General features: G+C 43.2%; 1 protein-coding gene across 1 annotated transcript; it reads left to right on the top strand.

Moving 5' to 3' along the window:
- myo15aa (myosin XVAa) lies at nt 1–25,673 on the top strand. Its single transcript, XM_084036355.1, has 65 exons — nt 1–798; nt 1,185–1,267; nt 1,427–1,490; nt 1,649–1,758; nt 1,984–2,058; nt 3,641–3,731; nt 4,171–4,274; nt 4,476–4,539; nt 4,637–4,750; nt 4,845–5,006; nt 5,128–5,241; nt 5,754–5,812; nt 6,001–6,124; nt 6,233–6,328; nt 6,507–6,638; nt 6,738–6,863; nt 6,953–7,030; nt 7,152–7,309; nt 7,416–7,461; nt 7,567–7,691; nt 7,851–7,968; nt 8,061–8,236; nt 8,450–8,534; nt 8,724–8,777; nt 8,899–8,980; nt 9,255–9,385; nt 9,660–9,755; nt 9,861–10,096; nt 10,489–10,679; nt 11,295–11,367; nt 11,547–11,738; nt 11,870–11,982; nt 12,095–12,189; nt 13,178–13,313; nt 15,381–15,737; nt 15,999–16,063; nt 16,242–16,379; nt 16,460–16,514; nt 16,590–16,737; nt 16,875–16,968; nt 17,073–17,193; nt 17,446–17,561; nt 17,653–17,712; nt 18,039–18,114; nt 18,266–18,381; nt 18,592–18,710; nt 18,971–19,112; nt 19,434–19,545; nt 19,652–19,726; nt 20,225–20,427; nt 20,707–20,831; nt 20,946–21,009; nt 21,114–21,186; nt 21,373–21,446; nt 21,586–21,668; nt 21,747–21,877; nt 21,973–22,067; nt 22,511–22,588; nt 22,708–22,804; nt 22,914–23,074; nt 23,216–23,349; nt 23,496–23,629; nt 23,742–23,875; nt 24,309–24,449; nt 24,565–25,673. Exons 1-65 carry the CDS (start codon nt 13–15, stop codon nt 24,664–24,666), a joined length of 8,112 nt encoding a protein of 2,703 aa, XP_083892481.1. The 5' UTR covers nt 1–12; the 3' UTR covers nt 24,667–25,673.
- Nucleotides 25,674–26,001: the final 328 nt, after the last annotated feature.

The following is a 26,001-nucleotide window of genomic DNA, read 5'->3' as shown; positions in this document are numbered from 1 at the left end:
TCTAGCGCCCTGATGAATGCTAACCTGCGTAATACAAAGTTTCAGCTCCCTCAAGGATCATCATTGTTTTCACGGAACCAAACCCAAGCTTCCACCTCTGCCTCCTCCGGTCCTAACCTTTCCGGTGCAATGTTAAACACCAACCTCCTAGGTGCTTCCTACAGACTCCCAAGCACATCTCTATTGAGGCAGCCTGGTTCTGCTGATCCCACCAAGCCACGCTCCCTTGACCTTTCCAACGCTCTCCAAAACAAAAACCTCCGATCTGCCACTTACCGTTTGCCTGATGGAACTCTGAGGACCCACTCTCAGCCCACTACTGCACCCCGAACACTTGACCTGTCTAATGCTTTATCAAAGAACCCAAACCTTCGTGGTGCAAATTACCGTCTCCCCAGTGGTAATATCATGACACGACTTGGTGCCCCTAGCACCCCAGAACCTCGCTCACTTAATCTCTCTGGTGCCCTGCAGAACCCTCACCTCCGAGGGGCCTCTTTCCGCCTTCCCTCCTCATATGCTGTGGTGCCACCCCAGGTCCAGGGATCTGGCCCTGAACAGCACTGGGCACAGGGTCCCAGAGTTGAAGGCTTGGGACTACAGCAAGATGTGGATGTGTGGGGTGCGGAGAGGGTTTTACCTCATGGCACAGTGCAGAACCTTAATAAGTGGTCCATGTATGGAGACGGGGAGCTGCTGGAACCACACAGCCTGATGGCACAGGGACACGTGGGGCATGAACCGGGGGAGTGGAATCTCAGCAGGGAGGGGGAACCACAGGGGCACTGGTTTGACAAGGTAAAAACTATATTGTTAGTGTTTTTGTTTATGGTTTAATCATACAGCTGCAAGTGTAATTTAAAGGTAAACGATTGGCACATTAGTGCATTTTCAGTAGGGAGGACTAATCAGAGGGATTGTAGCTTACTTGGATAATTAATGCGTTGGTGTTTTTTTTAAAGAGCAGAATATATGATTAGAAAAGCTGATGGACATATGAGAAAATAAGGTTATATGTGCAAACCATAGAAATGACAAACAGGGACTCTGGCTACATCAAATTTAGAATCACTGGAAAGAGAGAGAATTGAGATTTCCAAGTGTGTGCGTGTGTATTAATGCATGACCAGCGCTTTGTAAATGCACCATGTCTTCATTTCTGAGTGTTTATCTGTGTATTTTAGATGTACTCAATCAGAAGTCTGCCCAACATGGCTCATCGGGAGCAGCGAGAAGAAGATGGAGTGGAAGATATGACACAGTTAGAGTAAGTAAAAAAAACCTCATGCACAAACTACAATGTGCAACAGTGTAATGTGCAAAAAAGAGACTGGCAATAGAGAGTGAAGAAAGGTCAGATTTGGATGAATCACAGTGCAAACGTTCTCTGTTATCCTGAAATAACTGTCCTACTGATTTTTTTTAGAGAGATGCATGAAGAGGCTGTTCTGCTTAACCTGAGGAAAAGATCTGAGAGGGAACTTATTTATGCAAGTGTCTGAGTAGCACACACATCCAACATACAACCAGTACACTACTGATCATTTCTTGAACCTATAAATCTGGAGTCAAATCAGCTTATTTTGAGGGTGTGTTCCATTTATTTATTTGCTTCTCTCTCTCTCTCTTCATTCCTTGTTTTTTCCAGACATACATAGGTAGTATTCTGGTGTCTGTGAACCCCTACAAGATGTACAACATCTACGGGACGGACATGGTGTTGCTGTACAAGGGTCACGCTCTGGGAGAAAACCCTCCGTAAGTCATGTTCACTCTCTAAGTGTGGGGAGATTAAAAAAAAAACAGAACATGAGAATTGTCAGTATTATGTTATTGTATATTTAATTATAGTAACACAGTTGAACAGGGTTAGGTTCCTATAAATTACGGAAGGACACAAAATATACTAAGTTTAGTTTCATTGTTAGATATTCTGTTGGTTTGGTTTACCTGAGCTTGATGCAGCTACTCTTTCTCCTTCAGGCATTTGTTTGCCATAGCAAATGCTGCTTATTCCAAAATGATGGATGCCAAACACAACCAGGTCATAATTATCAGGTAAGAGGCTCACTCTCTCCATAATATAAAAAAATAATCACTTTCTATGTGTGTAAACCCTACATCAAAGTTCACAACCATATGATTTATACTGTTTAATTCACTAGAGTTTGGTTCATTGCTTCATACTTTATGCATGAGTAAATTCCATACCATTCACCATACATACACCTGATTTAGACAGATGCAGTTATTTTACATAAAACTCTTATGAAGGGCAGCAACATATTTTTTCTTACATTATCATTAGTAGCCTTCCTTTTGTAACGGTTTAACCTTGGTTTTCACATGAAGCTTCTCGGACAGTTAGGTTTCCATCTCCAGTTGGATTGGTGTTTGTAAATTCATGAGTGTCTGTCTGTGGTTTTCTGGCCAGCAAACTTAAGACAGATCACAGACGCCTCACTGCATGTCAAAACTGATCTCCACACATAAACACACAACCCAGAGGCCATTTACACCTAACTCACATATAAAAGCATAGACGAGTACGCGGTACATCCACACTGTTGCACACTGGTGGTTGCTTTTGGAAATTCGCAGCAAAAAAAAATCACATGACATGCACACACATGCACACACCTGAAAAACTCTAGCCGTATTCGGAAGGAGACACCTGTAAGGAAAGCCCAGCCAGGTCTGTGCCAGGAGCAGATTATCTTTCAGAGGTGTGTGTGTGTGTCCAAGTGTACATGTGTGAGCCCGGCGTTAGTTGCTGAGTGTGTATTTAGGGGCAGTGTACAGTGACCAGTAATGGCCCGTTTTTTAGCTAACCAGGCCGTCAATTGAAACCTTATGCTGGAATGTGGTCAAGGTGCCGGTGTCCACACACACACACACACACACACACACAAACCCTTGCCCACCCCCCCTGGCCAAGTTTACGTAATGGAGGTATTTAGCACTAAGCTGTTGGCAGTGATGCGAGCGTTTCAGGTGGTTTCACGCAAAAGTGGAATTGAGGCCTTGCCCTAATGCAAGATTAGCTTGGTCTCACATCACTTAATCAATTAAGTCAATCACTCCTCAGTGTCCTGTAGGGAGGTGAGAAGGATCATATAATGGACACTCTAAGTGATTAATAAAAGCTGGGTGTAGTGGTGCTCAAAGTGTGGATAATGTTCCCTCTTAATGAGCTTCCACTTTGCCAACAAAATAACTGTTTTTCCACTACTTTGCATTTTAGCAAATGCAGTTATCAACAGTGTGTCCTTTTTTACAATTCGGCCTATGTTTTAGTTAGTTCTACACTATTTAAATTGAAGAAATGCTATGGCCTGTTATGTTTAGCAGCTCCTCTAAACTTTTAGCTAAGGTGAAGGCAGGCATTCACATCAGGATTCTGAGGTAGGGAACCCATACAGTGTGTGTTTGTCCTTCAAATTTACATAAAAATACATATTTTTCATATTTTGTCATCCCTTCCCGTGCAAATCGACAGCTATTAGGCACTAATTTTCATAATATGCTTGCATTCATAGAAAATTGCTGTGCTGGCTTCAGCAGAGAACATTCATTATATATAATGTATCAACTACTGCATCATATTGATGTCCATTAAGTGTGTGTTACTGCGTTTCAGCGGGGAGAGCGGGTCTGGGAAAACAGAGGCCACCAAACTAGTCCTTCGATACCTAGCAGCAATACATCACAAAAGCAATCTTGCGCAACAGGTACGCTCCACACTACTGACAGGCACAAACTGCTGCCAGCAGATTTGGAGAGAGAAACACACACACACACACACACACAGTCCTGTCTTAAAGGATGATTAATGCCTCTGTGCATCTTTTTTCTCTGCTGCCTTTTCTTGGGTGCAGATTGAGGTAGTGGGGTTCCCTGCATGACTTGTGCTTTACATTTTACAACTCATCTTCACATATGGCCATAAGAATAGCAGGTTGCTGTGCTTTGCTGTGGTGTGTGACAATATTCACGAGAGATGTTGTGTTTTCTTGTGGATTTTCTTTTACTTGCTTTGTAAAAATATCTGTCTAGCGTCCCGTCAGTCATCTGCTTAATCAGCATGAACTCATGTTAATGGATGTGTATGTATAAACCAGCATTAAACATTGAAAATATTAATTTAATGTGTGTTTGAATGTTTGGTAGATACTTGAGGCAGCTCCTCTGCTGGAATCTTTTGGAAATGCCAAAACTGTACGGAATGATAACTCCAGTCGCTTTGGGAAATACATAGAGGTCTTTCTGGAGGAGTGAGTATGAAATAGATACACAAATGTTGCAGTCTCTGTTCTCATCACTTAATCCTACTTCTGTTAAAACTTCTGTGTTCTGTTTGTATTGTAAAACATTTGGTTAGTGTTTTAAAATGTGTGTTATTAAATCATACTCTTGTTTTTGTGTTTATTCTCCTCTCTTCTCGTGTTCTCTGCTGTCTCTCTCTCTCTGTCCAGTGGTGTGATCAGTGGTGCCATAACCTCTCAGTATCTACTGGAAAAGTCCCGTATCGTCTTCCAGGTGACACACGGAGACACTCAGAATATGACACCTTCACAACTTTTATTTTTCTGCATGTAAAAGGGTGTAACCTGTTACATTTGTGTTTCCTCCTCAGGCCAAAGATGAGAGGAACTATCATATCTTCTATGAGATGCTGGCAGGGCTTCCCTCACAGCAGAGACAGGCTTTCTATCTACAAGAGGCTGAGACCTACTATTACCTCAACCAGGTAGACGGCACAGTGCAGCATATAATCATCGGCCTTATCCCAGGACTTCCCAGGAATGTTACTACAAACTATCGTGACCTTTCTCTCCATGAAGGGAGGGGATTGTGGGATAACAGGAAAGAATGATGCAGAGGACTTCCGGCGTCTGCTCGCTGCCATGGAGATCCTTCACTTCACCCCTGAGGACCAGTCGGCCATCTTTAGAGTTCTTTCTTCCATACTGCACCTGGGCAACGTCTACTTTCAAAGATATGAGGTATTGTTTCCAAAGCGACCTTTCTTTCTCCCACTGCTTTTTAGAAATGAACTGTTAAACAATTATGACAATAAACAGAAAATCGTGTTGTCCGTCTTTCTCTTTCTGTGTTGCACAACAGGCTGATGGCCAGGAGGTGGCGTCAGTGGTCAGCGCTCAGGAGATCAGAGTGGTGGCAGAGCTGCTGCAGATCTCTCCAGAGGGACTACAGAAAGCCATCACCTACAAAGTCACGGTCAGTAATCAAACTGTGTTTTATCTGCACGTATATTCAAATGTAGGATCCTATATGGATATCTCTCCATTGCAAAGAGCAAGCAGTGTGAGCACACACACACACACACACACACACACACACACACGCACACACGCACACACACACACACACACAGATTATGAGCCGTAGCTGTAGCGACCTCTACTCTCATTCTACTCTCAAGCCCATGCCTCTACAGTCACAGTGTCCTCTTGCCCTTCCAGTTAAGTTAATTTAAAGTTGTTTTGGACTGTAACAGAATATGTGGCAATGAGCTGTGCCTGCAGCCTTCAGCACCTAACGTTCTGTACCTGAGCTGCGGTGTCAGTTTGCATAGATGAGGTGAATCTGAATGTCTCAAGGATCGACAGACATTTTTTCATCACTTTAAAAAATAAAGTTACATAACGCTTTTAAGTATCAATATTTAGCTTCCTCAACCATTGCTGCTCTCTCCCTCGTTCACTTCTTAAAACCTGCCGTCTCTACAGGAGACGATGAGGGACAAGATCTATACCCCGTTAACTGTGGAAAGTGCTGTTGATGCCAGGTGAGAGACAGCGACATACCCATGTGCTGCATGAAAATGTATTATTTTTCCTCCAGATGTATTTCACATATAATAGGAAAATACCAATGAGTTGGCCGTTTTGTTCCCATTAAAAGTATTCTTTTGGAAATCCACATGAAGCTAAGTAACAGAGAAAGCTAACTAACACACACATCTTTGTTCTCCAGAGATGCTGTTGCCAAGATCCTGTACTCGCTGCTCTTCCATTGGTTAACAGAGAGGATCAACGCTCAGGTGTACCCCCGCCAACACACCCTCTCCATCTCCATCCTGGACATTTACGGGTTTGAGGTACAGCCGACGTAGATGGAGCATCTTATTACCTGCCTTTCACGCTCTTGCATTGCACTGCGGAAATACCCCAGTGTGTGTGTGTGTGTGTGTGTGTGGGAATTACAGGATCTGGCCTTCAACAGCTTTGAACAGCTTTGCATTAATTATGCAAATGAGTACCTGCAGTTCTTCTTCAACAGAATCATATTCAGGGAAGAGCAGGTAAGTCTACGTCACACCTGTGGGAACACTTAGTGTTGCATGCACTTATGCAGACCTGGATGGAAAGTTAAAATAAAAAAAAGTGAAATTCATTGAAAAGTTGATTGACAGAAACAGTAGTGAGACATGTTGTGAACTCATTGTACAGGAAATAGCATTGCTTGTGATCCCCATGCAGGAGGAGTACAGCCGGGAACAGATCCCCTGGCAGGACATCCCATTCAGTGACAACCAGCCCTGCATTGACCTCATTGCCGCTAAGCCTCATGGGATACTAAGGATCCTGGATGACCAGAGCTGTTTCCCACAGGTGGGACAGAACAAACCTAAACAGAACCTGAAGACACTCGTTAGACCCACAGATTGAATTATCCTACATGTCACTTAGAGTCTGCTGCTTTGTTGCCAGGCGACAGACCACACATTCCTCCAAAAGTGTCACTATCACCATGGCAGCAACCCACTGTATCTGAAGCCAAAGATGCCCCTCCCAGAGTTTACCATCAAGCACTTTGCTGGCCGGGTCACCTACCAGGTACGCAGCTCCTCATTGGCTCATCTAAGGAAAAGTAAGAGAGCGAGTGAAGACAGATCTTCCATTAATTTGTGGTTTCAATGGCGCAGGTTTACAAGTTCCTCGATAAGAATTACGACCAGGTCCGTCAGGAGGTCCTGGAACTATTCATCCAGAGCAAGAACAAGGTGAGAGGAGCATCATATGCATGTGTGGTCACATAACCTCATTGGAGGCCTAATCTAATTCATGTGAACATAAACCGTTGCAGTAAAATGTGAATGTATGCATGTATTTCTGTGTGTCCAGATGGTGTCAAACCTCTTCCTGGTTCACGCAGAGGTCACGGGTCAGCAGAGAGGAGGTCACATGAGGAAGAGCAGCACTGTCACCAGAAAATACCAAGCTCCCACCGTCAGCAACAAGTTCCAACTGTCCCTGCTAGAGCTGGTGGAGAAGATGGAGAGGTGAACTCTGACAAAATATCTGCCACAATTTCATGAAAACATCTTATAGTTTAGTAAGAATTTAAGTGTACAGGATGTGTTATTTACATTTATTCTTCTGTTTCAGGTGCAACCCTTTTTTTGTGCGCTGCATTAAGCCAAATAATATGAAGGTAGACTTTCAGACGTTCTGTATTTCTACTGATGACACTGATGAATTCAGTCTCACAACATCCTGACAGTCATTGTTGTCAAATGTGCTTATATTGCGTGTTTAGCAACCAGGTGTGTTTGAGGACGACCTGATCAGCAGCCAGCTGAAACACTCAGGTGTCCTAGAGACCATTAGGATCCGGAGAGAGGGGTATCCTGTCAGAATGCCATTCTACATCTTCCTGTTCAGGTAACATACACACAGAATGAATCACTGCATGGTGGAAGTGATAGCTAAAACACACACTATAACTCAAGATCTTTAGAATATGTGGACAACAATTAAGCCATATTCTTAAGCAAATTTGATGAACTAGATTGTATGTTTTATGTGTTTGTACGTCCCCAGGTATAAGTCCCTGGTGGGGATACGAGAACTTCCAGCTGCAAACGGAGATAACTGTGTGATAATGCTCAGTAAGCTGTGTCCTCTCAGGCCAGGAGCCTACCACGTTGGAGTCACAAAGGTGAGTGTCCTCTGCCGTTTGTTCATCTTCACTTTTTGACAAATTAAAAGAAAACCAGCAATGCGAGCTAATGACATGTATGTGAATGGCAGTTGTTTCTGAAGGAGTACATCTACCAGTTGTTGGAGTGTAAACGGGAGCGCTCCCGTCAGCTCGCGGCTCTCACCTTGCAGCGGTACACCCGCATGTTCTTCGTCAGGAAACGCTTCGTGGCCTTCCGTAACAAGATCATCGGGCTGCAGGCACAGTGCCGAGGCTTCCTCACAAGGTCGGCTTCTCTGCTGCTGGTTTCATAACTGTTCGCTAATTCGTCAATATCCACCAAGAAAAAAATGCTTGTTTTGACAGACAAGCATTTATACCAAATCTTGGCTAAAAAACACAATGTAATGGTGGCTTCTGTAACTTGTACATACTTGTAGCATGCCTCCATTTGTCCCTTTTATACTGTGGTCCTGCAATTCTTCATTCTGCCCAACAGGAAGCGCTATGTGAAAATGAGGGAGAGTCTTGTTCGGTTCCGCTCTCTCGTCCACATGTACGTCAACCGCAAGCAATACATCAAGGTACATGTCATCTGCTCTCAAAGTCCAATTTATTGCCTTTCATAACCTGCGGATGCAACCTAATAACGCCCACATGAGTCAATAGGCATATACTGTTGAAAACATTGCCCACTCTTGTTCCAGTTCAGTGCTTCTGCATGGTTTGGCTCTGGATCGAAGTGTTAAGTGATTTCTGTGATCTGTTTGCAGATGAAGTTTAAAGCCCAGAGGAAAGCTGAAGAGGAGCGGAGGAGGAGAGAAATGGTAAGATGGAAGTTTGGACAGGATAAACGTGGGAAACCTATCCATAAAAGAAGTGTGTTTTTCTGCCACAAATAGGATGATTTTGGTAGTCGGCCACTAAACCATAAAAAAACTCTTTCAGGAGCTGACCAAGAGGGAGGTGGTGAACGTCACACACTTGGTGATCCCTGCAGAGCTGGGCGTGTTGCTGCAGACGGCCGGAGGTCTGTACCTGTCTGTTTCTTTTATGTGAAGTCCACATTAATGTGCACACACATTTTATTCATGAACACTTCCTTCAGCTCCGTCAAAGTGTCTCCTCTCATCAGCACTGAGAGTGTCAGCTCGAGGAATGACTCAAATAGTCTTGACAGAAAGGGACAGGATTGGCTTCCGTTGATGAATAAACCATAAGAGAAAGCAGCACAGTGTACTTTATATGTATTCTTGTGTATATATAGTCATTATTACAGTATATATGTCTCTCTGTCTTTCTAGTCAGGAGGGAGTTGCACTCAGACTGTCTGGCTCTGCTTCAAGCTCCTCATATCCAGGAAGAGGCTCAACTTACTTTGCCTCTGGACATCAACAACTACCCGTTCTTCCGCTACGTGCAGATCTACTTTAGGGTGAGATGTAACAGTATTACAGTCAACTCAAAAGTCTGCCCTCTCAACTGTTTGTGGTTTATTAAATTCAAAAAGATGTATGTCCCAATAAGAGTGTCAAATACAGTATGCCAAAAATCACAGTCCTCAATAGAAATATGACTGTTGATAACGGTAGAAGCAGGGCCATGGCAGCAGGAGCAATCTAGGTGTAACCCCGATCCATGGATACCTCGACCTGGATACCCTCCTTGGCTTCCTTCCTAAATGCACTGTAAATCTTTTGTTGCTTCAGGAGCCAAAGTTTGGGATGTTGATGGCCCCGCTGGAGTCACCTCTGACCCGTGTTGAGGAGGACCTAAGAGGAGAAGCTCTGGAGCTCTTCATCATGGTAGGCTGACTCCATCAACCCATGGATCTGGACTACTGTCCTGGTTTCGTCCCTGTTAAACACCAGCGGACAGTCAGAGTTAATTGTACGGTTTCCTGCATTCAGGTGTTACGATTCATGGGGGACCCTCACCTGAACGGAGCGCAGGAAAACACGTTTGGGAATTACATCATCCAGAGGGGCCTGTCGTCTCCAGGGTTGCAGGACGAGATCCTGGCTCAGGTCGTCAACCAGGTGTGGAGGAACGTAAACTTTGACAACGCTGAGAGAGGCTGGCTGCTGCTGCTGGCATGTGTCTGCAGCTTCGGCCCGTCCTCCAAGATGGAAAAATATCTACTGAAGTAAGACATCGTTTCTGACACGTGTGTACAGAAATCATATTGATGGAGATATACCTTCATACGCAAATGGGGATTTGGTAGTAATATATATATGTATATATATATATATATATATATATATATATATATATATATATATATATATATAACGTTTTCTCAGATAATTTTAATATAAGAGTGAAAATCCAGTTTAAAAAAACATTTAAGTATTGGCACATAGCACAATGTGAAAGTTAAGTCACTTTTTTCTTATCTTTACTTTTATGCCTTAATTACGGCATAAAAAAGCGAAAATGGTTAAAATACATTAAGCCTTATCTTAGTAATTATAACATAAAACACAGACTAAATGCGGTCGGAGTGGCAAAAGTATAACATCTACTTCCCTACAGGTTTGTATCTGACTATGCACCTGCTGGATGCCAGGCGTTGCTGCAGCACAGACTCATCCAAGCCAATCAGAAGACACAGCTGGGATTAGGCTCCACCCCTGAGACTGCACGGACCTATCCGCTGTCACTGCTGGAGTGGACGGCCAACAGGAAGAAGGCTAACATGGTGTTGCAAGTGCATTGTTTTGATGGTGAGATGCACCTTGCCCTTTTAACATAACATCACGCAGCTTTAACCTCCTGCCGTTGACGGTCAGAACACTGCAAATAGATGAAGCGTAGCAACTGAACAGCAAATCACCCAATTTATTTTCCAATCAGCACAGAAATAAGCACAGGCCTCAAGTGCGTAGCAGAGACTGCTGCTGTTACTTGTGAGTGGGATCAATTACAGCCCTTGATCATTGATTATTCATTGCCAGACGGGATCAGGTAATGGAACTGCAGGGCACTAGATTGTTGAAGTCCACTTTGGTGTGATTTCTATTTGCGTGAACAGTTGAAGATGCAGTGTCCTGGATGTGGCTAAGGGGTTGGAGCGGGTCGTCCTTTAATCACAGTGACGGCACGGTGAGGGAGTGACGAAATAGCACCATGCATGCTAGTTACTAGTTATAAAACACAAACAGGAGTCTAATTTAGGAAACTCAGCTGTCCATTGAACCCCAAATTGCTCCCCGGGTGCTTTATAACAGCCCACTGCTCCTAAATGATTAGGATGGGTTTAATGCAGAGATCAAATTTCATGTATGAAACGATAAAAATGATTTTTATATTTACATTTACTTTATTTGTTTTCTCCATAGGAGGCTCATTCCTGTGTCCAGTCCATTCCTGGACTAGTGGAGAAGAATTAGCAGGGCACATACTGCGCCACAGGTGCATATATTTCATATTTAAGTAAAAGACACAAAAGAAGGAGATATTTTCATCTCACTGCTTTCATACTCAGGTCACATTATAATGAAAATCCAGCTTCATCATTTATATTTTACAGCACATGTTGTGCAGTACATAATGCTTTGAGCGTGAGGTATTTGAAGCGTATGATCTTGCAGGGGAGTGTCCGACTGGTGGAAAGGGAGTTCGGTTCTGATGAAGGAGCACGGCCAGTGGGTGGAGTTAGCGGGTCACGACTATGTGATGGACTTGGTTGCAGACCTGGAGCTCCCGACTGACTTCCCGAAGCAGAAGAGCTACTTCATCATCAGCACCGACGATCCTGCCAGAGTCAGAGCAAATGCCAGCCTGTCAGTACACAACACACACATGCACGCATGTACAAAAATTGTAGATGAATATGATAAATAATGAATATATAATAAAAGTAGATATTTACACCAAATAAATTAATTTACCTCTTCCTCTCCTCTCCTGTCAGTGCTTTGTTTGGCAGTGGTTTTGAGTCAGATGAGGAGCTTCCTCCTGCCTTTCCTCTCCGTAACACCAGACCAGCCTACAGTTTGCCTGACTCTGACGGTTACTACAGCCACGGTACACACACAGTACATACAATGGCAGCTTAATTTGCCTAGATAGTTGTGGTTTCTGAACACAAAGTGTGAGAGTTGTGTTTAAATTCCTGTGCTGTCTGTTCCGTGTCCAGTAGAGTCGGATGCCTTCAGTGACGGTCAGACTCAGAGAGGAATGGACCGCTACCTGGACAGCCTGTTTGACCCTGTGCTGTCAGACAGCAGCATCGTGAGTACTGACAGGAAACATCACATCCTAACCACACTTTCCCTCCTCGTTTTAATCAGAATCATCTGACATTTTTTAAGGCCAATCAATCAATTCATAAATTGGGAAAATAACAGATTAATGCATGAAATTCTCGTAAGCTGCAGCTCTGAAAATGCTGTCACGTCATTCTCCCTCCACCTGATCTGCCACCTGAGTGTGAATGGAGTGGAGCGTTGATGGATGGCTGGAACATGTGATCCACTGCTTCTGTCTGTGTATGAATGGAGCAGACATTAGGGGGGGTTAGGTTACTGGGTGACCTACCGTAATCGACTGCAGCAGCAGGCAGCACTCGTGCAACGCTCACTGTTCTGTTAGCAGCTTTCACATTTTATGTATTCAGTAAAACAAATATAATTGGAGGAAACGGGAGGAAAGTCGATCAGTGAAGGTATGTTTTAGTTGTCAAATTTAAACAACATAATATGATTTTCTTTGGTTTTCAATATCAGTTATCAATCAAACAGTGTGGTTTCATTAGACCCTGGATTTTTGGGATTTTTTGTTGATGAAGTTTGAGTTTATGCATGTAAACTATTACCCATGCTAACTATGTGCAGATACAGCTGCTGCAAAAGAGCTGTAAAAAGAGCTGCGTTTGTTTTTTATTTTCTGGAAAAATAGCAATTTGGTTTTATGGGGTTGAGTGGTGGTTGGTATGTTGCAGAAACTTTTCTTGGAAAACACTTATTTCTTTTTAGGAATTTCTGTTACTTAGTGTGTGCTGGAGCTTCTCCTCCAGTGTGTACGGTACTTCCTGTGGAGTATTCGGTTCCTACAGCTCTACTGACGCACTCACCGAGGGTCTGAATCAACCAATACAATACATTCCCTCAGTCTCTCCCTTTCCTTCCCTACTCCCTACTCTTCATGTCTCTTAAACTCCTTCTTTTCAAGATCTCCAACCATCCTTTTTTTGCTGAATTTCTTTCTCTCTGGCTGCCAGGACATGGAAAAAACTGGAAGTTTGTCAGCGAGGATGAAGGGAGGAGGAGGTATCGGCATCACAGGAGGAGAAAGAGGAGAGGGGGAGAGTCAAACGGCCCCCAGCCGGCCTTATCCACCAGGAATACATCCCGGAGGTAAAACACTCAATTTAGTGTGTGTTTCCTGTTAGTTACCTCTAACTTGGCTATTAGCTTTTCTTTAGATGTGTATTTTTGTTATTTAGAACCGTAGTTACATTCGTAACTTTCGTTTTGTGTCTTTCCTTTGTGTTCAGCTGCATTTTGACACAGACGGTTTTCTCAGTATTCTTTTGTCTTTCATATTTTTGTGAATTTTTAAAAATGTCTTACCCTTCTTTTTTTTAAGCCTTTCTCACTCTAGCAAGTACTATAAACAGTTTTTGTGTATCTCAAAACAGATTATTTTTTTTTACGTATTCTGAATTCCATCCTCATGCAAGCATTTCCTCATATAAATATATCTGTATGTGAGATGATATATGCAAATTTCAATCTTTGTCTTGATGCTGGAATTTTTGACACGGCTTGAAATCTGTCTTTGCATGGACACCTGTTGATTGCCAGGGGTTAAGCCCTGATTATGCTTCCGCGTAGTGATCACGCAACGCAACGCAACGCAACGCAACGCAACGCAACGCAACGGCCACGCAGTTGCTTGGAGACCGTGATGGTTCTGCGTTGGGTTTACGTGTCGAAATGCAATTCAATACCACACCGGTAGAGGGCGCTATGTTTTTTGTAAAGACTGACCGACCGACCGAGACTCTTGACGTATATCGTCGTTAGCCTCGTTATAGCCTATTTGTTCACTTTCCGGCTATAAACGTCCACAATTTTTCAGAACTTGGTGTTTTATTTCTTTGTGCAAAAGCGAGAAGGTGCAAACAATAAAACGAGGTGAAAACAATAAAAGTAGCCTTTTAAAAGTTTAAATGGCGGTGTTTATGAGTGGAAACCGGAAAGCGGTCTCCAGCGGATGTAGTTAGTGGACCAATCACAGCCAAAGCCGCTGCGTTGGTGTTGCGTTGGCGTTGGCGTTGCGTCGCCTCGACGCGCGTCTAGGATTTTTGGGAGGTGCACGTCAGGCCTTTGCGTTGACGTAAGGGGGGTCCGCAAGGACGTAAGGGGTCCGCAAGCCCCCTTGCGTTGTGTCGACGCGGAAGCATAACTTGGGCTTAACGAAGTCATAGTGTGAAGACATCTATTGGTTCTAGCTCAGCAAGTTCATTTCAACAAGTTCACTTGCCCTTGGTGTCGAAGGTTGTGAGTTCAAGCCCTGTGTGATGCTGTGTGAGTTCAAGCTTTAATGATAATTCTGCTTCTTCCTCCTCAAAATACCTGCCGTCGTCTCCCAAAGTGTCTCAGTGACACTGAACAGGACTGAGGTGTTATGGTTCAGGTGTACAGTTCACCAACCTTAATCTGGCGTTTAGAGGCTGTAATGACCTCATAGATAATGCATAGACAGCCATTCACTGGAACCATAGATGACCTCTTTTCTCTATAGGCATCTGTCACCCTCAGTCTCTCTCTTTACAGATAGTATTCTTTATCACTCATTTCGTTTCTCTGTTAATTTAGTCACTGCCATTATTTGTATACGCTGTTTTGTGTTTGCAGCTCTGTAGCTGGACAAAAGCTCATATATTAGGTAATCAATCACAAATGTACAGGATTCTAAATATCAATAATTTTGTTTTATTTTCTCCCACCTTTCACTCTGTCTTTGGAGAAAATGCAGTGAATATTTTCAAGCTTCTGAATGACCCAAAAACTGCACCATGGACATGAATTCTAATTGAATATGTTGAACTTATTACTAAACTAAGTCTCTCCCTGTTGGACGAGGTGCAGCAAAGACAGCAATCGCAGTGAGAGAAAAAAAAGGAGGATGAAGGAAATGACTGCCTTTTATTTTAGTATATCAAACTAAATATGCACTGTATAAAGTGTGAAAGAACATTTTCCAGTGCTTTGAACACCTATTTAAAGAGCTCTAAACATAAGTCTAATACCATTCAATTGACTTATTTATTAAAAAATAGAAAATATGACATGTCTGCCCATAAGCAACTATGACTAAACATGTTTTTGAAGATAACCACCCAACAGAGGCAGAGTCCTGGCAGCAGCTGTTCCTAACTCTTACGTTCCCTGTTCCCCGACCTGTTGCTCCTCAAGCTGTGCCAGTGCTTCCCGTAGCAGGAGGAATGATGCCACCCATCCCTGCCATGCCAATCCCCTCCCACCACCATCACCACGAACAGCACCAACCGCAGGAGCAGCCACCTCAACCACGGCCACAGCAACAGTTCCACCAATACAACCGTCCCCAACACCCCTACGGCCAACAGACTTCTCCTGCCATCACTCCTGCCACACGTGTAGCACCCACCCCGTCACCCACTCGTGCACCCGCCGCTGCCCCCGCTGCCCATAGAGATAACGTAGCATCCCAGGTCACTGGCATCCCCGTTCTACCGGGGGTGTCCTCACTCCCTGCCATGCCTGTGGCTCCAGGCTTGCCTGTGATGTCAGGTACAATGATCAGGTGTGCGTTCCAGCATGTTTGGCCTGAAGCATGTGGGCATGGTGGAGTTACATTTGTGTTGGATAAAAGCCACATAGAACTGTTTTAATAGCTTCTAATTAACTGTGAGGTTTCACCTTGTGGTTTATGTGAAGCAGAGGAGTCTACAGGATCTTGTGCTGTGAACTGTGTGTGATTCCACTGTTGTTCTGCAACAAAAATCATCTTTACTACATGGTTTCTGTGCTTCTATGTTCATACTTCTCTAGGATCGGAGCAGGCAGTTCTGACTCAGCAGCAACAGGCCATCATCAACCAGCAAGCTATCATTCTGGTTTGTCATATTATCCTTCTTCTGGACAACTCTGATATTACTGTTGGTGTATTTGTATGAGTTACGTGAAAACATATGGTAACAGTTTATGGATAATAGGAGAAACAAAGGGAATAATAAACGTTAACTTGTTCTTGAAATATATAAATGTATGTGTGTGGTCGTGTGTGTGTTGCAGGCCCAGCAGATGACCATGCAGGCCATCGCGATCCAGCAGCAGATGTTGTCCTCCTTCCCCCCCGTTGCCCCGGCACCTCAGTCACCCCCCTCACATTATCACGGACACTTGCCACAACGCTCACACACAGCCAGCCCTGTGAGTAAACACACATACACCATATATATATTGTCTAAATATAGCCATATTCAGCTTCATCACTTCCTGTTTTTCTGCAGACCAAAGAGCCTGAAGCGTCGCCGTACAAGACCGCTGCTGTTCAGCGAAAAATTAGTATGTTTTACAACAAATTATCTGCGTGGTTATTCAAGTTATTCAAGTAATGATCTAAAAAATAAAAATGTCCAGGTCCAACACGTGCCCCCCCTCCTGAGGACGTGGTCCGATCCAGTCCAAGTAACACGGAGCGGATCGATCCCAGCCACGACATCAAAGACATCATCAAACAGCACCAACCTGCTGACATGACAACGTCTATTGGATCTGCCACTCAAAGGTAACGTGCTCATGATTTCCTAACAGACAAAACACTTTTAGTATGTCTTACTCATATATTTGTGTGTGTGTGTGTGTGTGTGTGTGTGTGTGTGTGTGTGTGTGTGTGTGTGTGTGTGTGTGTGTGTGTGTGTGTAGGAAAGGTGATGGAAAGACGTTTGTGAAGAAGCCAGACCCACATGATGAAGCTATGGAGATCCTTAAAGATCAGATGGCAAACCCACCACAACCGGTAACCCAACTCCACACCTACCACACACACACACACACAAGCACACACACACACACACTTCCATACAAACTAAAATAACATCTGACTGTTTTTTTATGTCTCAGACTCAAAGGAAGCCTCAATCCTCCCTACGTAGAGAAGAAGGAGGACTCAAGGTTTCCAAGACGACAAAGTCTCGCCCTGCAGGGCCAACTAGCTCGAGCATAAGCCCCGCCCCTCCTCCAGGTGAACCTTTTACACACTAACGTGACTACAATCCCCTGTAATAAACAGAGGGATGACAGAAAGTGCTTCACTCATACACTTACATGTGATCTGAGTATAATGGAAGTACATGGTCAAAAACATGGCATGTGTGTGTGTGTGTGTGTGTGTGTGTGTGTGTGTGTGTGTGTGTGTGTGTGTGTGTGTGTGTGTGTGTGTGTGTGTGTGTGTGTGTGTGTGTGTGTGTGTGTGTGTGTGTGTGTGTGTTTCCAGTCTCCAGAGAGTTGCCAGTGGAGGAGGAGATCATTCAGACTCAACTCCACAGCAGGACTAGTGATGAATATTACACATACTCCAACGTCCCCTGGAAACTCTACATGAGGAAAGAAGTGAGTTTCATCAGCACACACGCATGTAAATAATTAAAAAAATAACTTAAAAATATTGCCCACTCAAATGTTGATTTCTGTCCGTTTTCAGGTTTTCTATCCTAAAGAGACCTTCAACAGTCCGCTGGTTCTGGACCTGATCTTTAAACAGGTTGATTTATGTATTCATCACTTATTAACATTTACTTGTTACTCCATTTATTTTGTCTTAAGTTAATTTATTCATTCAGGTTTTTCATTATAGTAGAGTCCAGTTTATGGTAATTATGCTAATAGTTAAGATGATGATGATTTATTGAAAATGAAAGCCTTAAAGTAGTGTTTTTATTATAGATTACAGCTTTTGCTTTAATGTAAAAGAATACATAATTTACACTCAAATGCACTTTGAATGCTCATACTTCATCACAGCAGGAATAAATGATCCCAAACTTATTTCATCTTTAGCAGATTGTTATTCCTGAATGTGTCCTGCAGGTTTTATACGACACTTTCTCTGAGGCGTGCATCCGTATCACCCAGGAGGAGAGACAGAAGATGAAAGCCTTATTTGGTATGAAAGAGCCCATCCTTAAATAACTTTACTCCTTGGTGTAATGGCTCATAAACCACAGGCAGTTTATACTTTTCAACATTTACAGGATGTGAACGACTTTTCAACACTGCATTTGTTAACTTAAACTCCATCATTGTGTCCTTGATAGCTGAGAACAACGTGGATCAGCTGTCAGGAACGCACGACGAGAATGTGAAGAAGAAAGCCGTCACCATGGCCAGAGACTTGTGGGAGATTTACTTCTCCCGTCTCTTCCCAGCCTCTGTGAGTTCTTGTCTTTTTCTTAGCATACGTCACTTGCTCCGCCTGTAATGCAGCGGGTGGGTGCGTCGCATACACATGCTAAATGAGGGAGCGAGGACGGGATAAACACAAAGCAGCCTTTGACCTTAACAGGCTCTTATTTGTTCTGTGTGTCTATGCTCGGTTTTGTGTCTGTGTGTGTCTGTGTGTGTGTGTTTGTGTGTTTTCCAGGGCAGTGTGGGGACAGGAGTGCAGGTGCTGTCTGTGTCCCATAAAGGCATCAAGCTGCTGAAGATGGTGAGGAGTAGCTCCGTTGCTTCAGACTACTTCAGGGTGCTGAGGCTTTACAGGTGAGCCTCATAAACTGTACAAAAACATAGAAACGTAGTGTGTGATGTCATCGATATTTCCACCTTTTCTAGCTTTCATGTCTTAGTTTTTCACACAGATTTAACATGAAAAGACGTAAACTTAACTACTGATATTTGTCTATTTGTTCTCTCTTTTATCCAGCTGTCTGTGTCAAGTGCCCCACTGATTTGGCCCCTTAATCCTTCTCTGCGACTTCATGTTGGCTTCCTGTTTTTGTTTCATATCACTTCCTGCGCAGCTACTCGGACATCCTGTTCGTGTCGATTCCATCCAAGAACATGCTGGAGTTCAACCTGACCAACGAGAAGCTGATCCTGTTCTCGGCGAAGGCCCCGCAGGTCAAACACATGATCGACTACTTCCTCACGGAGCTTAAGAAGGTCAGAGGCCGTCCGTTTTTGTCACCATGCATTGAATATTCTGTTTATTCTTTCCAACCGTTGGAAGTTCAGCAGGAAGAACATATTAAAGTATTTTTGTATATTGTATATATTAAGCTGTGTTTAAATTAATATGCAAGCAATGATTTTGATATTTTGGCTGATATGGTTTCAGCATAAAGCAAAGCTGTCTCTCTCTGTCATTCTACAACGTTAGTCACACACATGAATATATGATATAAATCACACACATGCAGAAGAATGTTATTTTGCTCACACCTCTTGTCACATATCTATGTCAACATGTCACGCCTCTGTCAGGACTCGGCGTATGTGGTGGCGGTGAGGAACTACGTTACTGAGGACAGGAATCTGCTCAGCTTCCACAAAGGAGACATCATCAGACTGCAGCACATGGATGGACTGGAGGCCGGTGAGACGCACAGTCAGAAACCATGTCTCGTAGTATATGTCTCTGCTTCTCTGTGCTTCATGCCACGTCTGTCACACTGTGTGTGTCTATGTGCATATGTGTTCAGGCAAACATTACGGCTGCATAGTGAGGAAGAAGGTCATGCTTCTGGAGGAGCTGAAGAGAGACACCCCTGATTTTGGTGGGTTTTGCAGGGCCGATCTGTTGTGTGTCTGTTTGCTGTTCTCTTTTTTGCTGGTTGGTTCGAGTTTGTTTTTTAAATTGACCCCCCTTAAAGGAGCAGTGTGTTGGATTTAGTGGCATCTAACGGAGAGGTTGCAGATTGCAACCAACTGAACATCCTCCGTTAACCCCAGACATTTAAGAACCCAGGCATCTGTGTGAGTGCTGTGTATGTAGATATGAATAGCTTATTTTAAGGTAATTAAAACACATAATTAATGTGTTTCACTTTATTGTACATCAATGAAAACACAGTTATGAATATTATATTCAATTTCTGCCTTATAGATCCCACAAAATCCTGACCACTGCTCCTTTAACTTCTCCTTTTTTTCTCATTGAATTCACTGAGGATTTGCTACCTTTTTATATGCCTTTAAACATAGAGTGAATATGTGATTAATAAAGATTGATTGGACACTATAGAACATTTGAACACCTCGTTGTGTGTACGCAGGTTGGAGATTCGGGGCTGTGTACGGAAAATCTGGAGTGTTTCCCAACGAGTATGTCCGCCCTGTGGCGGCGCCAGACTTCCTGGTTCTCCCTGCTGAGCGCGTGGAGCCTCGAGACCGACAGGGACGAGTCGCTGCATCTGCTGCCATCGCCGTGGCGATGGGCTCAGCTGTAGCTGCCCATGAGCTTGACCTCTCCACTGAGGTGCTGACCAGGAAGCCCTTTAAACTGCAGAAACATTTTTCTAAACTACTGTCCAATACAGACACATGATGGTTATGTTCAGCTCCCACAGTACAACATACTGAACACATGGCTCATGAATAACACCCCTATATTATGGTACAAGCTGCTGTTTATACAGCATATGATGGAATATTTCAGTTTGCAAAAATGAGAGTTTGCCGATAATTACATTTTCGATGTTCCTTTAAGTGACACTGCTGCTTGTTATTGTTGTGGGTGTGTATATGTGTGTATCAGGTAGTAAATGAGATGTATCGGGACAGTCTGATCGTCGAACTGGACGATCTGCCTCTGCAGAGCGGCCAGTACCACATGGCTGAGTTTGCCAAGAAGTACTTCAGAGAGGCACAGAGGATCAGAAGGTCAGATACACACACACACACACTGCCAAAATATTGTGAAAATGTGTCAAAGCGTCAAGGATATGTCAGTGGACACACACAGTTCATAACTGCTGCCTTTTATTTCCCCCTCAGCGATCAGAAAGCCAAAAAGGGGAAGGAGGGCAGGGACCCTGTTGACATGGTCAAATTCTCCAAGGTAAGACTGTAGCGTGTCTTTGTATTCTTTTATATAATTTAAATTTTCAGTGTGCTGCTGCACAAATATATTTCTTGTTCCTTGTTATGCGTTTGTCTCTCCAGACTCCGATCCAGGAGTCTCTGATAGACTTCTCAGACAGCGGGATGAACAGAGTGGCTGCTGACATCTTCTTAGGTAAGAGGAGAGGAAGGAAAGGAGGGATGGATACAGATAGGAGGTAGAAGAGGAAGCTAGAGTATGTATAGTTTAATACAGTCCACAGGATCTGATTGGGTCTTTGAAAGAGGGACAGATGGAGGGGAAATTATGTCTGTTTTATGACATAATTTGTTTCCACGCTGACTGTTTGTTTTCATCCAGCCATAATGAAGTTCATGGGAGACTTCCCACTGAAAGGTCAGACTGAACAGGACCTGGTCACTACGATACTGAAGGTACTCAGACAAACACATAAACATAACCTCTTACATATGTAATGTACTATTAAGATGATAAAAAGATTGACACATGATGTCTTTAATTGAAATGAAAGGAAAACATACTTTTCCTTAATGCATGTGCTTATGAATCTAGTTAAGTAGCGATCATGGCCTGATAAAGGATGAAGCCTACTGCCAGGTGATGAAGCAAGTTACTATCAACACCAGCTCCAAACCGTAAGACTCTTCTACGTGTGACATCACATGCTTACTGACGACTTCTAGAGGCTTAAACCTCCAGTATATGTTGTGCAGGGACAGTTGTCAGAGAGGATGGAGGCTGTTGTACATCCTGGCAGCGTTCCATCGCTGCTCCGATGTCATGAAGCCGTTCCTGTTGAGGTTCCTGCAGGACACCTGCGACAACCCCGGGATGCAGTACCAAGGTCGGCGATCCAGCCATCCATCCATTCATAAATCCATCACTTCCAATCCGACGGTATTCTTAATTATCATCGGTGTGTTGATCTTAATTTTTCAGGTATTGCTAAGGCATGTGAGCAGAATCTGAGGAGGACTTTTCAATATGGCGGACGTATACAGCATCCCAACAGCATGGAACTCAAAGCTATGATGGTCAGTATCTAAATATGCACTAAACCTTAAAGAAATCAACAAGGCAAATACATGAAGGAACTAATAATGTAATGAGATGAAATGCTGGAATACTTTTTTAAATGTAATGGATGTTCTTCCGAATGCCTCAAAAACGTCCATAAAAGCCAACGTTATGTTGGCAATATACGCACTAAATTGTATCGTAATGGCATGTTACTATATTTTATGGAAGAATATGTCATAAATAATCTTCTATCATGAAATAGATATGAATGTTTAGAAGTAAAATCTTGTTAACTTGCTTAACTGTGGTACTATTGACACTTTTCCACTTCAGGCATCTGTCTATGATTAAGTGTGAATTTGTTTAGCAGTTGCTCTCCTGCTCTCAGTAGCAGCTGTACACGCCACGCTGGTGTTAACTCGTATGACGTTCCCCTCTGATTGGTTGCTTGTATCAGGCTGGGCGAAGCTCGAAGAGACAGCTGTTCCTGCTGCCAGGTGGGATAGAGCGGCACTTGAAAATCAAGACGTGCTCTGTGAGTGGCGCACACACACACACACACACACACACTTGATTGAGGAAAAGCATCATGCTAGAGTATATTATTAGAGCCTTATTAGACGGCTGAATTGCGGATCGATTTCTTTATTTCAGGTTGCTTTGGATGTCATCGAGGAGCTTTGCTATGAGATGGGACTACACAGGGTGGAGGCTTTGGATGAATATGCCGTCTTTTTGGTCACACACAAAGGTAACAAGGATCTAACGTGTCATAGTAAAGACCTACAATGCAAAAAACCTTGATATGCAGCAACGCACTATAGATTAACAGGTAATAACTCAAGTGCATGTGTGTGTAGGTCAGAATGTGCGTCCCCTGAACAAGCGTGAGTACATCCTGGACATTGCTACAGAGGCGGAGCCAGTGGATGCCAGCTACAGTCTGTGGTTCAGGAGAGTCATATGGAGTCTGGCTCTCAAACTTGACAACGAACTCTATGTCACCATGCACTATAATCAGGTAGACGCAGTGGCTCTTACCTCTAAAGTTCCCATTGCAGAGTCTTATTTGTGCTACTTGCGTGACAGCAGACTCACTTCAGCTAGGACACACACAGAAGATGTGTCAAGATTTTCCTGTCTCCCTGTGTCTCTCTCCAAGGTGTTGCCAGACTACCTGAAGGCCTTGCTGAGTGTGGTTCCTCAGGGGAAGGCCAGTGACCAGCATCTGCAGCAGATCGCCAGACTGGCTGCCCTACAGCACCGTGCCAAGGACACCATCTACTTGCCCTCCATGTAAATACAGTAGACAAAAACATACACTTGTACCTATGATCTTTCCACTCACACAGCTCAACACACGGCACACATGCATAATATACAACCGCTGCCTCTGAGGTGTCACTGGTTTGCTTTGTGTGTGTGAATGTGTGTGTTTTTAGCCGTGAGGTGCAGGAGTGTGTTCCGCCACAGTTCTACAGCAAGCAGGTTTCACAGCATTGGCTGAATATGGCAACTCAACACATGCAGCAGGTCCAGGCCTTAAACCCACACCAGGCTCGTGCACAGTTCCTTGGTAAGACTACTGCACCGTGTCGGTGTGTATGTGTATGTGTATTTCAGAAAGTCACTTACAGTGTGTATGTGCTACCAGATTAAAAGTGAGCCTTCCTATTGTTTTGGCCCAGGTCTGGTTAGTGCCTTCACCATGTTTGGCTCCTCCTTCTTCTACATCCAGAGCTGTAGCTCCGCCTCCATCCAGGCCCCGTGCATCCTGGCCGTAAATCTGAACGGACTGCACTTTCTTAACAAGGATACTCACGTATGTCACACTCACAGTCACACATGCAAATCATCCACTCAAGCACAGATCCAGTCCGTGTTATGTTGCATTCTGGGACCAGCTGGCAAAATATGGCAGCGGGCAGCTGTGTGTGTGTGTGTGTGTGTGTGTGTGTGTGTGTGTGTGTGTGTGTGTGTGTGTGTCTGTGTCTGTGTCTGTGTGTGTGTGTGTGTGTGTAACAGCATTCATTTCAAGCAGTTTGCATTTAACATCACCTGGTTCCATTTACGCTAAAAGCAAACTACTGCCAAATGTAATTATTTCCAAACAAAACAAAGCATGTGGCGCCCTCTGTTGGTTATTGTGTCTGCTTCATGTGTTGTGGATTGTGCATCCATATGTATATTTGTGTGTGTGTGTGTGTGTGTGTGTGTGTGTGTGTGTGTGTGTGTGTGTGTGTGTGTGTTATTAGGAGGCCATGGTGCGTTTCCCTCTGAAGGAGGTCCAGTCAACTCGCACTCAGAGGCCAACGTCAGGCTCCAGTTATCCATATGTGGAGATCATGATAGGAGACCTGCTGAACCAGCGCATCACACAGCTACAGCTGGAGCAGGTGTGTGTATGAGTCAAAGAGTTGATAAAAAAGACATGCATTTTTCTGTGCATTACACTCAGTTTAAATGTAATGTTGTTTCTCTATGTTTGCGTGTGTGTGTGTGTGTTTAAAGGGCCTGGAGCTGTGCCGAGTCATCGCCATGCACATGGAGAACATGTTGTCAGTCAGAGAAAAGAGACTCACTCTGCCACCAAGTGAAATCACCCTCCTATAACACAAACGAGCACGCAGAGAAGTCACACTTTATATCTCGTTAATGTTCTGCATCTACCTCTGTTTTAATAATAGAATATTTTCATATGTAAAGCTGATGTTTCTGTAATGCGAGCCATGTCTGGCAGTGATGTTGATGGCAGCGGAATTCAATTAGAGCTGCAACCAAAGATCATCTTCTTCATGAATCATTTGGTCTTTAAAATGTCAGAGAAGAGCGTAACGTTAAAAATATCATTTCCCACAGCCAAAGATGTCATGTTAGACACGGCTTGCTGTGACCCAAATATATTTAGTTTACTATTGTACAAGAGTAAGAAAACCTGCTGTATATACTGATATTATCTTTTGTACACCTGGTATGTCAGTGTGAATCTCTACCTCGCACATATTTACACAAATACCCATATCACTGAGTTTAATAGATCCACGTGTCTATGATGCAATGTAAGGAGTAGAAACTGAGAATCTGACTTATGTAAACGACCGAATCCTTTTATGCTTTTAGTTTGACCTTTTTAGCCAAAGCTGTTGAGGATCTTGTCTGCCATGGCTGCTTTATTGGGCTGAGACTATAATGGATATGGCCTCTTTAATTTACTTTAATTTCACTTCAGAAGAATTGTATTAGTGTTGGTCCTAGGGCAAAATTTAATTACAAATGTGGTCTTGCACTAAACAAGGGTCTCTCTACATGCAAGAGTAGCCTACATAACTTATCTGTGAACCCCTATTTTCTTTTTATACAGATGCTTTTAAAAGGAAAACACAAGAAGGCAGCCACAGGAACAGGCCACAAATTAAATAATGATATTGTTCAAATGTTCCTCCACGTCATGAAATCAAGGGAAAGACACAACAGGGGGAAAAACATTAGGGGAAGTACAGTTAAAGGCCACATCACTGAACTCTTTTGCACTAATTAAAAATGATTGTTTATATAATTTATATGTTTTTGTAAATAGCTGTTGTACATACTAATGCATGTGAATAAATGCTGTACATTAAAGTTTGTAGCATAAATTACTCTGGTGTGTGAATTTGGTTAATTTATATATATTTTTTATATACATTTACAACCAGTATAATTTCAAAGGCATCAGAAACAAACTAGATATGAAGAGCTGGGGTAAATAGTAAATAAATAATAACAGCTAAAATATAAGACAAAAAAATAAAAACCTAAATCAGAGGTGAATGCTGGAGATTTTTTATTTTTATTTTTGAAAGATAAGATATTAAGTTCCTTTAATTCTGACATATTTTAAATAATAATATTCATTATTTTTTCCCTAGAAACATAGAAAACAACGGGTCATTAACAACAACACAGCTG

This window comes from Eutrigla gurnardus, assembly GCF_963514095.1.
Source record: "Eutrigla gurnardus genome assembly, chromosome: 20".
NCBI classification, from domain to species: Eukaryota; Metazoa; Chordata; class Actinopteri; order Perciformes; family Triglidae; genus Eutrigla; species Eutrigla gurnardus.
This window is presented reverse-complemented; position numbering and strand designations above follow the sequence as displayed.